The sequence below is a fragment of the Mastomys coucha genome, unplaced genomic scaffold, assembly GCF_008632895.1.
Source record: "Mastomys coucha isolate ucsf_1 unplaced genomic scaffold, UCSF_Mcou_1 pScaffold21, whole genome shotgun sequence".
Classification (NCBI taxonomy): Eukaryota; Metazoa; Chordata; class Mammalia; order Rodentia; family Muridae; genus Mastomys; species Mastomys coucha.
Window position 1 is genome coordinate 102,656,484 of NW_022196904.1, and position 13,741 is coordinate 102,670,224.

A 13,741-nucleotide genomic window follows, 5' to 3' on the forward strand; every position below is an offset into this window, starting at 1 on the left:
CTTCAGTAGTAACAACCCCTTCTTTTTTTTTTTTTAAATTTAAAAAAATAGATGTCCAAAAGTATAGCCAAGGCACTGTGCCAGCTGCTCTCAGGGCCTAAGTCTCTGGGCACCTTGTTGGTCCCCTAGCGTGACATGTTATATGGTGGCCTAGGAAGAGGCAACGGGCCAGGACAGAGAAGGTGGCCTGCGGCGATCTGCTTGTCTATAAATAAATGATTACAGTGTGTGGCGCTAGTGCACGTGGTAGACTGATGCCGCTGCGGGGAAACCTTGTAGCAGCGCAGCCTGGCACTGAGTAGGTTTGCAACAAAAGTTAGTTGGCAGGCTTTCCCTACTCAGAGCACTGTGGTCCACAGGACTCAGGCTGTAGCTGGATGCCGAGGAAGCAGCCTCGTTGGTGGCAGGGTGGATTGAGCCAGCACGTGTCTGCGTATCCCAGCTCTCTCCCACCAGACCCTGGGAATCCAGCTTCACAAAACAAACACCAGAGCGCCCGCTAATCGCCAGCTCAGAAACAAAACAGCACTGCGCTGGGGGATCCGGGCGCAAATCAGCCCTCCCTCTTCGCGCTCCTTCGCCACCGCCCGCCCCTCAGCTCCGCTGCTCCGCTCTGCTCAGAGCAGCGCAGCTCCGCAGCCGCCAAAGCGAGGCGGGCTCGGTCTCCCCACAGCCAGCGCCACCCGGGCTCCTCCACGTTTCGCTCTGCAGCTCCCGTCACTTGGAGCAGGAGTGTCCTGACAGAGTCTGCAACATCAGCATAAAGTTGGGGAGCCCTCGAGGATGAGGCTGTCTCCCTCGCCCCTGAGGCTTAGCCGGGGTCCGGCGCTGCTGGCCCTCGCGCTGCCCCTGGCCGCAGCGCTAGCGTTCTCGGATGAGACCCTGGACAAAGTGGCCAAGTCGGAGGGCTACTGCAGCCGCATCTTGCGCGCCCAGGGCACACGGCGTGAGGGATACACGGAGTTCAGCCTCCGCGTGGAAGGCGACCCTGACTTCTATAAGCCAGGAAGCAGCTACCGAGGTAAGTGGAATGGCGTTGGGGACTGGAGATGTAGAAGCCCCTAGGGCATTGACCCGAGCTAAGCTGGAGCTGGGAGAGCAGTCCCCGAGTGTACCACGTCTGCGCATCCCAGCCCGGGGCCGTGACCTGACTGCCCTGAGCCCCTTAGCTGCCAGCTCTGTCCCCACTAAGACAGTGTCAGGGGAGGAGGGGACCGTCGAGGAGGCTGCAGGCAGGAAAGACCGCCCGGGTCTCCAACGCAGGGTTCCCGAGCCGGGGAATACAGCCGAGCCACAAATCACACCAGCCTGGCTGAGAAGGAGCCCGACTTCGCTCCAGCTGTTAGCTAGAGTGAAGTGCACCCTCATTTCTCCTTATCGCTCTCTGGGGAAGAGGGTACTCTCAGGTGGGTCCCAGTTAGGGCAGCTCTCCCGTAGCTTCCATCCTTGAAGGAGAGGGACTAGCTTCTAGATCAAGCTTCCTGGATGGGTCCCTAACCAGTCTCTGGGTAAGGAGAGGAGGAAGCTGAAGGGTCCACGGAAAGACCCCAAATGACTCTCTTATGTCCCAGGAGAAGACCAAGAGACCGTTGGATTTCCAGGACAGGTTTCAATGGCAATAGGCTCCTCAAAAAAACCCGGGTAGTCTCTCAATGGAAGGTGGAATGTGACGACAGAAAAGAAACCCAGGGTTCCCAAGACTCCTTGAACGCGATTCTGATTCTGGCGGCCTGGACTCTGTGCGCCCTGGGGATGCCCAGCTTTATGCAGCTCAGTAGAGAGCAGGGCTCAGAGCACAGCGAAAAGCTGTACAAGCAGGTGGGCGACTTCTGGCATGACCAACAGCCAGGCCCACACCCACCTGAAGACTCCAAGTCACCTACTCCACCCTCACACTCCATCACCTCCCTGCTTAGTAGGCCTGTAGGCTCCCCAGATAGCTTTTAAAAATTATTATTATTATTATTATTATTATTATTATTATTATTATTATTATTATTATTATTATTATTACAACAAGCATTCGCTGGCTGTCCTCAGGTAGGACATTGGGGAAACTTACTATATTTTATCTAGGGTCTCCGCCCCCACAGGGTTTCCGAGAGGAAATGGTTGGGAGCACTGGGAGAAAGTTTGGGGCAGTGTCAGCAGTACCAGAACCAGCGATCGCCCTTCCCAGAAAGCTACTTCTCTTTTACTGATCGGGTTGGTGGAGTTGTAATTCTCCACTCCAAACTACCCACTCAGGCTCCGGGCACCGAATCCCTCAGCCCTTGGCTGGGATCTGCTTTGTTCCCTGGGGAATCCACAAGATCCTTCTTTCCGAAGAAAAACGTTGAGTAAAAAAGCTTCTAGCCAGGGAGGAAGCACGCAGCTTGGTAGAATGAGTCTTAGACCTCGCATGTGCAGGACAAACTGGTACTCTCCTAACCTGGGGAAGATCAGACCAAAAGGCAAGAAACCAACTGGGCCCTCTGCACACAGTCCTGAGTTAACTGCGAAAGTAGAGGCAAAGGGATGACTGGAAACGAAGGGACATGGGTTTAGTAGCTGTGTGACTTTGTGCAAGACATTTAATTTCTCTGAGCCTACTTCCTAGCCTGGAAAAAAAGCTGTGTACCCATCCAAAGGTGAGTGTGTAAGAGAGATAATAGGTCCCCAAATTTTCATTAGTTTGGGTAAGGTGACTTTTCTTTATTGACTTAAAAATGGGGGAGCTTGTTGCATTCTCTGTGTGTTCTCCTCTGGTTAAAAAGTTTGTCAACAGAATCCAGTCCAACTATCAGAGAACAAACGGCTGCTCTTTTCTGGTTCCTCATGAATTTATTTAATGAATGAGTGAATGATGATTTTTCCATACTGAGGGCCTTGTCTATGACTATTTTTTAATATAAACCCAAGAAGAGGGCTCTCAATCTGTCTGTCTCTCTCTGTCTCTCTGTCCTCTGTCTGTCTGTCTGTCTGTCTATCTCTTCTCCCCCTCTTTCTCTTGGTGTGTGTGTGTGTGTGTGTGTGTGTGTGTGTGTGTGTGTGTTGATTTTGGCTAAGCAGAAGCATCCTGGAATCCCCTCTCATACCAGTCCTGTTTGGCTGAGCACACACTTCAGCGCTGGGAGAGAGGCACATTCCACCATCACATGTCCAGAGAAGTTCCAGAACTCTTAGGTAAAGCCAAGGCTTAGGAGGGATGACCTGAGACCAGAACAGGGGAGGACCCTGGACTCTTTAGCCTACACCCCTAAGTTTTGGAATACGGTGATACCTGCTCAGGCTGTAGTGGGGATAACATCTTTTCTCCCTCCAATGGCCAGGCTATCTTGAAATAAAGACTTAGGGAGAGGCATGCTAAAGTCTCCTGGGTAGGTGTTCTGTAATTAACACATCAAGTTCAGCATTACAAAGAAAAGGCACTAGCTTAGTTTGTGACACTTCCCATTAGGTTATAGTTCGTTACAATATCACATTAAAAGTAAATTTAATGTATTCTAGGTGCCTCGACTTAGGTTTATAGATGTTAACATCCCCTGGTGTTCTGCTTGCTCTTTAATCCTCCTTCCCCCAATTCAGCATCCATCACCCATCACCATCCTTGGAATCAATGACTCCTTTTCCTCCCTCCTATCTGTGCCCTTTATTTCAGTCTGTCATCCAATAGCATCTGTGCCCCATTGCCCCCCACCCCATTGCCTTTGGCTATTCTAGACTTGAATAAAAAGGTCCCTATTTCAACAAATTGAATCATGGGGCTTCTTCCCCACAGCCTGGGTGCGTTTGGGGAGGTCATTCAGCCTTCTCCAACTAGCTAGTGCCGGTCTGACTTCCTTTTCTCTCCCACCCCTGCTCCCTGCCCTCCCTCCCTCTTCCTCTAGCCGCCCCCCACCCCACTGCCATAATTGTGCTTTAGAAAGCTCTGAAAGGCCCGCTCTGTTTCTGACCAGAGCCTCCTTTGAAAGGCGATTACAGTGATTAAAAATAACAAGTTGAGGATACTCCAGGGGCTTCTCTTCTAGGGCGACAGTTTACAGAGCCAGCCTTTCCCAGATCACAATTTCAAGCCAAATAGCAGGAAATCAGCTGAAATGTTCACGAATTGATTGAAAATCAAAGAGGCTCTTTTGTCTGAGCAAGGTCTGTTTATTGGGAAAATAAAGTCAGGCTGACGAAAGTGTCTTTTTCTAGATGCTCTTTAAAGGGAAATTTCAAGGAACTTGATGGGAAAAGAATGTTCAAGAGATTTCAAAAGCTAGCCCAACTGCAGGCATAATTGGGGGATTTATTCTATACCCAGAGGTTTGGAGACCTCCAAAGTAGCTTTGCTTTTTCTTCTTTGTCCCAGTTTGGGACACACACACTGCCAGTGTGAGTCGGGACCTCAGCCTGCTAGAAAAAACATGGGATTCCATGATGCATGAGTTAGTTTGGGATTTTTGCTTGTCTTCATAGTTACTATGTGACCTCAGGCAACCCATGACATGTCTCTAAACCACAGTTTCCCTGTCTGTAAAGTGAGAGCATTCGGGGGGAGGGCACCCCCAAAGCATCATGAGCACTGGAAATAAGGGTCAAGAGAGGTCAGCACACAGTGGGTACAGTATGTATGTTTGTGTGTGCACATATATAAATACACATAGATACATGTTATAAGAGGATCAATTGGGAAGTTAAAAAATATTAAATACTTATAACAACAGAGAAGACATTGTGCTAAATTCTTCCCACTCGGCTCCTTTATTCCTCACAGTCCCACAAGACAGTTTACTCTATTCCTGTTTTATAGATGAGACTGAGCATCAGAGAGGCTCCTCACAGTCAAAGGGCTACAGGACAGGACCCATTCTTGTGTCTGTGCCCCTTTGTTCTGTGCTCTTCCCTAGTCCTCTATGCCAACTCCTAATTGATTTGGGAGTAGAAGCCATTTACTGGGCTAGCCTCAGCCTTCTGAGTAGTGAGACTTCCTTGAAGGGGAACTGTGTCAACAAATTAAAGTAATCACACCACAGGACACAGAGTAATAAAGCAATGGAGTCTTCCCCCATTTCCTTCTTCTGTCTTCCTTTTTAAATAGATTTCAGCATTGTCTTCCCCATAAGCAGAGGTTCAAGTTAGAACGCGAAGGACCTTGTCAGCCTGGAACGGATCCTCCACGAGAAGGCAGGAACAAAGTGGATGGGGAACAAAGCCTAACTTGATAAACTGTTCCATCTACAGGCAGCTGTTTTATAACTAGGCTTGCAAATGCTCATATTTGAGCATAACATATGTAGGAGCTAAGAAACCAAAGCTGGGAAAGAGCTTTTTAAATAAACTCTTTCTTTTGTTGTGGTTTGCTTTTCTAAGGAGTGCTCCTCTCTCTCCTGTTCTTGTATTATCCCTTCTTTTTAGTATGTGATTTTAAATTCCAAATTCTCGTCCCCTTTTAATAAATGTTTAGTTCAAACTGATAATAAAAACCAAAGGATACCGTGCACATGCTTACATCCCAGGCATCAGAAAGCTGAGGCAGGAGGACCAGAAGTTTGAAAACAACTTAGATATACATAGTAAGATCCTGTCTGGAAAACTCAGAAGGGAAAACAAAACTCAAAAGCTGCCTCAAGCCCGACGTTTAAGGATTATGTAAAGACTGCTGATGTAAAGGTTGCTTATGGCTTTGCATTTCAGGCAGTGGGGGAACATCAAATCATATAAAACAAGGCATATCTAGTTTAAGTTTTTCAAAGTTTACAACCTGAGGGCTTTCTCAAGCCCAGGTAAGTCCATCACAGCTGACTCTCTTAACCGGAACCATAGGCTAGAATAACAGACAGGCATCCAGGAAGTTCTTACTACCAAACTCCCCACTTACAGTCTTTACAGAATAGACATAAGCCAAGCTGAGAGACCCCCAAAAGAATTGTTTCAGCTGAGATAAATGGAAAGCCAGACACGACAGACCTCTTGGCTTCACAGTATCAGCCAGGAATCCAGGCTCCTTCTGCCTCATTGCTCTTCCCTCTTCCAGGTCTCTGCTATCCAACCGGTCGTGGCTACTACAACAAGACCATAGCAGACTTTTAGTATGGTAGTCTAAGATGAGATGTGCTGGCGTGTTACTGAAGGAATCATGCAAATTCATGCATGGCTCTTATAAAACAACTTTCAAATGGATCCCATATTGAAGTAGAGATTATATATGTCAGGTTAAAGAACATATGTTGCTAACATTAATTCCACTCATTTTACATATGTGTCTTTTTATTGGATGCTAGCCAACACGATTGAGTTTACCTGGCTTCCAGTTGTTTTACTGGACATCTCTCTCCAAGAATCACTGTAGCCAACTTGCTTTTGCATCCAAGCTCCATGTAGCACATACTGTTGAGGAGAAGGGTTCTTTTTTTTTAAAAGATAAAGGAGAAATAGATTTCGGGGAACATTTAGAGCAGTGTTTATCAACCTGTGGGTTGCAACCCCTTTGGGGTCAAATGACGTTTTCACAGGGGTCACCTAAGACCACCAGAAAACACAGATATTTACACTGCAATTTGTAACAGTAGAAAAACTTCTACTGTTATAAAGTAGCAATAAAGATAATTTTATAATTGGGGTCACCATAACATGAGGAATTATATTAAACAGTCATAGCACTAGGAAGGTTGAGAGCCACTGAATTAGAAAGTGCTCTGTTTTCTTTTTTTAATTGCTTAAAAAAAAATCTTTTGTGTTTGAGTGTTTTGCCTGCATATGTTATGTGTACCATGTGCATGCAGTTCCTGAAATGGCCAGAAGAGGGCATTTGATCCTCAGGAACTGTAGTTATAGACAACTGTGAGCTAACATGTGGTTGCTGGAAACCAAATCCAGGTCCTTTGACAGAGCGGTCAGTGCTCCTAACAGCTAAGCCACCTCTCAGCCCTGTCATGTTTTTAATGGTAGTCATACTCCTTCCATGAATGAGAATTCAGTGAAGGGTCTTCCAGATGGGCTCTGCAACCCTGAGCTGATGTTCCTGCTAAATCCGTAGACAGAGAAAGGAGTTCAGGATATGTGTTTGTAAGCATGTGTGTGTGGGTTTGTGTGAGCCTGTGCATATGAAAATGTTGTCTTTATGTAAGTGTGCATAGGTAGCCTATTCTATCTTACTTTTCCCTCAACAAAGGAGCAAACCAGAAAAAAGAAGGAAGGAAGGAAGGAAGGAAGGAAGGAAGGAAGGAAGGAAGGAAGGAAAGAGAGAAGGAAGAAGACCAAGAAAGCAATGGTCACATGTGGATGAAAAAAGAAAAGGCCACGGGGTAGATACTCAGAATAAAAATGAACAAAATAATGTGAATGCAGTGACTCCCTATCCTAGCCAAGGCTGAGATTCGAGAGGAATATGGAAAGTCTAAATCACTTAAGTCAAAATGATCCCTTCAAGATCCCTTGAAGCAGCGCATTGCATACAACACAGAGAGCAGCTCCAGTCTGGGCTGATGTATGTGCCCCTCCAGATAGCTCCACTAGCCGGGAAGAGAAGGAAGCTGGCATTTCTTGGTAAGTCTAGTGCTGTTCTCCCTCTAGTATTGGAAGAGATCTGTGCTTCTCTAGTCGAGTAGCGCAGACAACTGTTGGTTACTCCTTAAATACAGACAAGCAGATAAGTCCTTACCATGTGATTGTGAGGGAAACTGAGGCCATATGGCAAGCTCAGGAGCTCGCAGTGAGTGGGGTGGTGCCTACCTACCTAGAGTCGTGTGTGTGTGTGTGTGTGTGTGTGTGTGTGTGTGTGTGTGTGTGTGACCACCTCATCTCTTTCTCTAATTCATCAATTTCAAAACACCTAGAACTAGGCTCTCACAAAAACTCCATGAGATGCTGGTAAATTTGTGCTGGCATAAAATGTCCCATCTTCACAAAGGTTTTCTGAGGCTCAGACAGGCCAAGGCAAGGAGTAAAGGCCACCGCAGAAACCTTTTGCCAGCAAGCTCCATGTACCTGACATTCCCAAACTACCACTGAAGTTTAGAGAATTTTCCTGTGCCTAACCCCTTGGTGGAGGCCTGAGGGCGGAGGCACCCAGGTTAGGGCTTACAAATCTGTTTTTAAGAGTTCTGTGAGAGGTCAAAGGAAACTTTCAGGAACCGATGGAGTTGGGGGGAGGGGAGGAGGAAGTGGGTGGAGCTAGAATCAGGATCCAGTTGAAAATAATGGCCAGGTGCTACCCTGAACTCTGAACCTCCCCCAGCCCCTTCTCCTCTTCGCCTCTCCGGGCTACTTTCTGAAAGACAAAGGGAAGAAGCACCAAGGGACTTAGGTTTGCTCCCAGACTTCCGGATGACTGATTCATCCTCTCTAAGTCTTGTGTATTAAGTCGCATCTATAAAGAAGCTTCTCTGACCACTACTTTATGTTTTCCATTGGGTTTTTTCCCCCCGATTTATTTTCTTCGCGCCCTGAAGCTCTCTCTGAAACAATCATGTTTATCATCTGCCTCCTCCATCTAGAATACGCGCTTTATGAGAGCAAAGCCTTTGTTTTTCTTATTTATTTTCTCCAGTATCCAGAGTCATGTATGGCCAGCAGGCATTGAATCATTATTTGTTGGGGTGCGTGGGCGCCATTTAAACCCAAAGGTCCCAGTGTGAGATCTGCATCCTCCCCTTTTTAGATCAGCTAGCCTAGGGAAATCACAACATTCCCAGCCAGAAAGGTGAGCGCCAGAGGATAGCACCGGAAGAAGTCAAGGCTGTCCAGAGGGTGGCAGCAGAGAGCAAGGACAGCTGTTGCCCTGAGACAGGCTGGAGGTGGGTGACAGGCAATGCAAAGAGAGGGCAACTCCGATGAGAGAGGATGCAAAAATGAGGAGCAAGGCGACAGGAGGTAAAGGGTAGAGGGAGGGGCTACCAGCCCTCACCTGAGCTCTCAGAGCATACTCAAGCCCAGACACAGATTGTTAAGGTGAATTTTCCTGGAACCATCTGTAAGGATTGGCAAACCCAACAAGATTGGCTTCCAAGACGATATTTTTTCTTTTCTATATTTTCCCTTTCCTATGCTTCCCCAACACCACCTACCTTCTCTTCAGTCTTAGTGCCCCATACTATGGTCCTATTTTGTTCCTAAGGAAAACCCTGTTTTCTGTATATGTCAGTTGCTTCTGGAATTCTGTTACAGTAACATGAAACTGACTAGTACACCTCTGGAATACCCTCAGACCTGGTACAATTCTGTCAGTCATTCCTCTGCTTTGGCAATGTGGAAGGGGTGCAGAGGACAACCATGAGCCCCTTTGGGCAGCGACGTTCACAGCTTGGAGAAGTTAGAGCTACGCTGACCTCATCGTTCTTCTCAGCTGCCTCCCATTGGGTGTCCACACATATCCAGTCCCTGATCTTTGAAATCACACAAAATGAGGTGTTTCCTTGGCCATATGTCAGCCTTTGCGGTGCGCATGGGTAAATCGCTCTCTGCCCTGGCTTCTCTTCTGACTGAAATGCCATGCCCTATTTCTTCAGCCATTCCTAAGGGAGACATTTCTTCTTCCTGTGCTTTGTACTCCAGATGTGCTCTGATAGGGACAGAATGGTTTCCTTCCTGTCCTGGACACTGTGTGTGTGAGAGCTCGCCAGGGCTTGTGTTTGCTTTCTTGGCAGCCCTGTTGTGCTCTGGAATCACGCTCCACCTGCGGCCAACTCAGAATGCTTGCTATTTTCCTGGAAGGTCGCTGTGCTTCCTAACTGCTATGGTTTGTGTGTATATAGATACTATCCCCAAAAGGTCTGTTGGGGCTTTAGTCTCTGGGATGCTGCTGTAGGAAGGTTCTGTAACCTCTGAGGAGATGCGATCACACCTCCAGTCTCTCACCTTCTCCCTAATTCTTAGCTCATGGTCTAAGCAGATTTTCCCACCACATGGCCTTGCTGTAATGGAACACTCCCACAACAGACTCGAAACCATGGTGCCGTGAGACCCTGCGCTGTAACCTAAAATAACTTGTTTCTCTGCTAACTGTCTCTGCTGCTGTATTACAGCAAGAGAAAACTGATTGGTAGATTAGCTTATGCTGTAACTGGTCAGCTTAGAGAGGGGATTGAGACAAGGTCTTAATCTATAAACCTAGGCCAGCCTCCAGCTCAGGAACCTTTTGCCTCAGCCCCCAGACTCCGTACCTGAGATTACAGGCTTGTGTTCCCCCCACCTCACCCCCACCCTGAACATATTTGATGTGTTTTCCCATTGAACTTCCAGCATAATTTCTGGTCAGTCATTCATGAAGTCTTGATTCTGTCACAGGGAGGTTTACCTAACATAATGTTATTTTAGATTAGCCACAGTTTTTATAAACAGGCCTAATGAGCCTTTATCTAAATGGTTCATTGGAATCTTGAGCAGATGAGAGCTTAGGACAGAGCTCACAGCCACCCTTTAAGATCTTTCCCTAAAGCTGACATCTGGTTCAGCACTTTGACGTAAACATCCTGTTGTTACCCCAATGACATTTGTCAACTGATTGCCATCTCCCGGTCACTCACCCCAGTATACTTATGAATACAATTTCCTAAGTCTTATGGTATAACTCTAATATGCCCCTTGAAGTTTCATGCACTTAAGGCTTGATTGACAACCTTAAGGAAGTAATTGGACCATGAAGACTCTGACCAGATTAGTGATTGATTCATTGAAGGATTCATGATTTCATGACAGCATAGGTAACCATGTGTTTTCATTGCGTTTCTGCAGCTATGTTAAAATACTCTGACCGCCCCCCCACCCCCTACCCCCCCCCAAAAAAAAACATTGAGGAGACAAGGTTTATTTGGCTTACAAGTCTAGATTGTAGTCCATCATTGTGGGAAGTTAAGACGGGAACTTGAGGCAGCTAGTCATGTCACATTCCAGAGCAGAAAGAGAATGCATGCATGCACGCATGTTAGTGCTCAGCTAGGTCTCTCTAGTCTTACACAGTCCAGATCCCCACAGACACGCTTGCTCACTCGCCACCCTGACCTGGACAGTTCCTTACAGAGACTCTCTACCAGGTGAGTTTGGGTTCTGTCAAAATTAACTCTCCCAGCCTGGTCAGATAAAGTAGGTCACTGGATGTTCCAAAGGAGTGAAAGGGAAAGTGTGGGCTCAGATCTCCAAGACAGAGGGACAGAGGGCAGGGATTGCAGATAGAGGAAGAGAGAGAAGGGGGAGGGAGCAAAGGGGCAAGAGAGGGGGCGAGGGGTATTTGTCCCAGAGGGGAGCGGGACAAAAGACTGCCTCTGGATAGAGGGGAGATAGACTTGGCATATAGGAAAATGGCAGTTTATAAAGGTACAAGGATGTCAGGATAGGGTGTTTAATTTTAATCAGGCATGATAATTAGGTGAGCCAAAGGCTTTTGAATGCTGGACTTCAATACTTTGAGAGCTGAACCTTGGTAGTCAGCCTCAGGAGGAGGAAGTGACCAAATAAGGGCATAGACCTTGATGGCTAGCTTCAGGAATGTAATCTAACATTTTAGCAAGGGGGGGGGGGGTAGAAGGGGTGGGGAGGGTGAGGAGAAGGGCAAGCCATGCAGCCATGCTTGCCACATTCAGGCTGGCCAGAGTCGCTTCAAAGAATCTGTCTTGTCTATGTCTCCTCTCCTCTACCCACCACCACCTGCTTCCTGGCTGCCATGAGGCAAACAGCTCCTTTTAGCATGGCTTCCTCCCCGGATGCTTTTCCTTTGCCACGGGCCTAACAGCAATGGAGCTAACGCATGCAGATGGACAGAATGCTTAGAAGCCATGAACCCACAAGAGCCCTCTGCGTTAATGGGTTTCCCTCAGGTATTCTGTCACAGTGACAGGAACTTAGACTGCTGGGGATTCCTGCAGTCCACGCAGAGCGGCTGACTGCTTTGTTTCAAGATCAGCCGGGAGTTTTTCGTTGCCATCAGTAGGACAGAATCAAATTAACCGGGGCAAGGAACAGGGCACAAGGATCCCCATCTTTGGGGAGCCCAGAGCTGGGTCTGGCTTCAGGCATAAGTGGAGCTGGGAGCACAGGCTCATGGCTGTCCGCCTCCCTGCTCCATATTTCTTCCCCTTCCCCCTGTTCTGCTTTGCTCCTTTCATTCTTTATCTATTGGCTGTGCTTCCAGGTATTGCTTTCCTTATTTTGTTTATTATAAATAAATTTTCTCCAAATGACAGAGTAGATATCTGCCAACAACCTTTAGTGAAGAGTTTCTTAGCTAGTTCTGTGACTAAAAGAAAGGCCCCTACCCTTTAACTCCAATGCAGCATCTCAGGGAAATGGATCCTGATCTGCTCAGCTTGAGTCCACATGCCTACCAGACTAGGGCATGGAGGCAGACTGGATCTGGGCTCAGTTCCTTCATGATTGTGTTTAAGGAGGGAGACAGGGGATTGGCCACATGGTCAGAGTAGGAGGACCCATAGGAGTCTCCTTCAGCTTCCTACCTTCATGTGTATAGTCTGGCATATTGCTGACCTCTCAGGAATAGCTTCTTATTTGTGTAAGTCATCTGTCTATGGCAGTGGCAACGTGTCTGAGACAGTCAGCTTTCTAGAAGAGATGTTGGCTATCAGTCCCTGGTCAGATGGCTCTGCCTGTCTGGGCTCATGGCAACACAGTACATCATGGTGTGAGAATGTGTCACCTGGGGAGTCTTGTTTGCTTCATAGTAATGGGAGAGATAGAGAGACAGAGACAGAGGGAGGAAAGAATGAGCCCCCAGAGTTTCCACATTGCCTATAAGAGTGTAATCCTAATAAATACATTTCCTCCCACTGATCCCAGTCTCCTAAAATTTCATCATCCCCTCCATAGCTCCAACACATGGGCCTTTGGGGACATTCACGGTCCAAAGTCCAGCACTGTACTATCCCATTGCGTGGCCGTGCTGTTCAGCTCAGGACCTCTGTCTCTCTCTAAGCTGTCCTGTGAGGAGGTGATGCCGAGGGAGGAGAGGAGCCTTCATGTTCATGACGACACTGCATATAGTTCATATTCATTATCTCATCTAATCCTTGCAACAAATCCACACACTGATGACTGTCGTCCTGATTTCATGGTGGACACGGATTTATTTTTTAATGTATTTTATTGATTTAGCCAACGTTTTTATGGGTTCGCAACTATTAATTCGTTAGCTAGCCTAATGACAATACAGGTACACAATATTCCAGCTGGTTTACACATAAGGAAATCGAGACCAAGGAAAGTTAAGTGCCTTGCCCAAAATTGCACAAAATAAAAAGAAAGGAATTTGGGATTAGGCCTTTTAGTTATTTCCATTGTGTAGAGATGGCTTTTACGATTTTCAGGGTAGACAGTCTCACTTGGAATGGGGGATGGGTTCATCTCCACCGGAAAATACTAAGAATATTGGCTGCAGAAGGGAATTTAGAGAAATGGCACAAACCTAATCCCACCAGCCACACTTGCTCACTATGGGTTACTAGCCCTGTTTTCTGTATACCAGCCCTTCCCTGGCAGCTCTGCCCTGACTGGCTGGGTAGAGAATGGTACCACATTTCTGAATGCAGCATGTGACTTCTACTTCCTGGAACCCTTTAAGTCAAGCAGACGGGGAGCATTGTGCTCCTGTGGCTTACTTAAAGCTTTGGTGACCTGTGAGCCCATGGTATGAGTTGAGGAAGGAGGTCCATTGTGGTTGAGGCCTGAAGTCTTAGGCACCTCAGTTACACACATTATGTAGATGACCAGAGCTGGTTATTTGGTGATGCTGGGACCTGATTCTGCATGGAGCCAGGGGACTGGGGAT

At 47.2% G+C, this 13,741-nt stretch overlaps 1 protein-coding gene across 1 annotated transcript in view; it reads left to right on the plus strand.

Moving 5' to 3' along the window:
* The first annotated feature begins 266 nt into the window (after positions 1-266).
* The window catches only part of Spon1 (spondin 1), a 283,458-nt gene continuing 269,983 nt past the window's right edge, over positions 267-13,741 (plus strand). Inside the window, exon 1 of the mRNA XM_031387957.1 lies at positions 267-1,021. Coding sequence (XP_031243817.1) covers positions 784-1,021 — 238 coding nt within the window. The 5' untranslated portion in view covers positions 267-783. The remainder of the gene's footprint in view (positions 1,022-13,741) is intronic.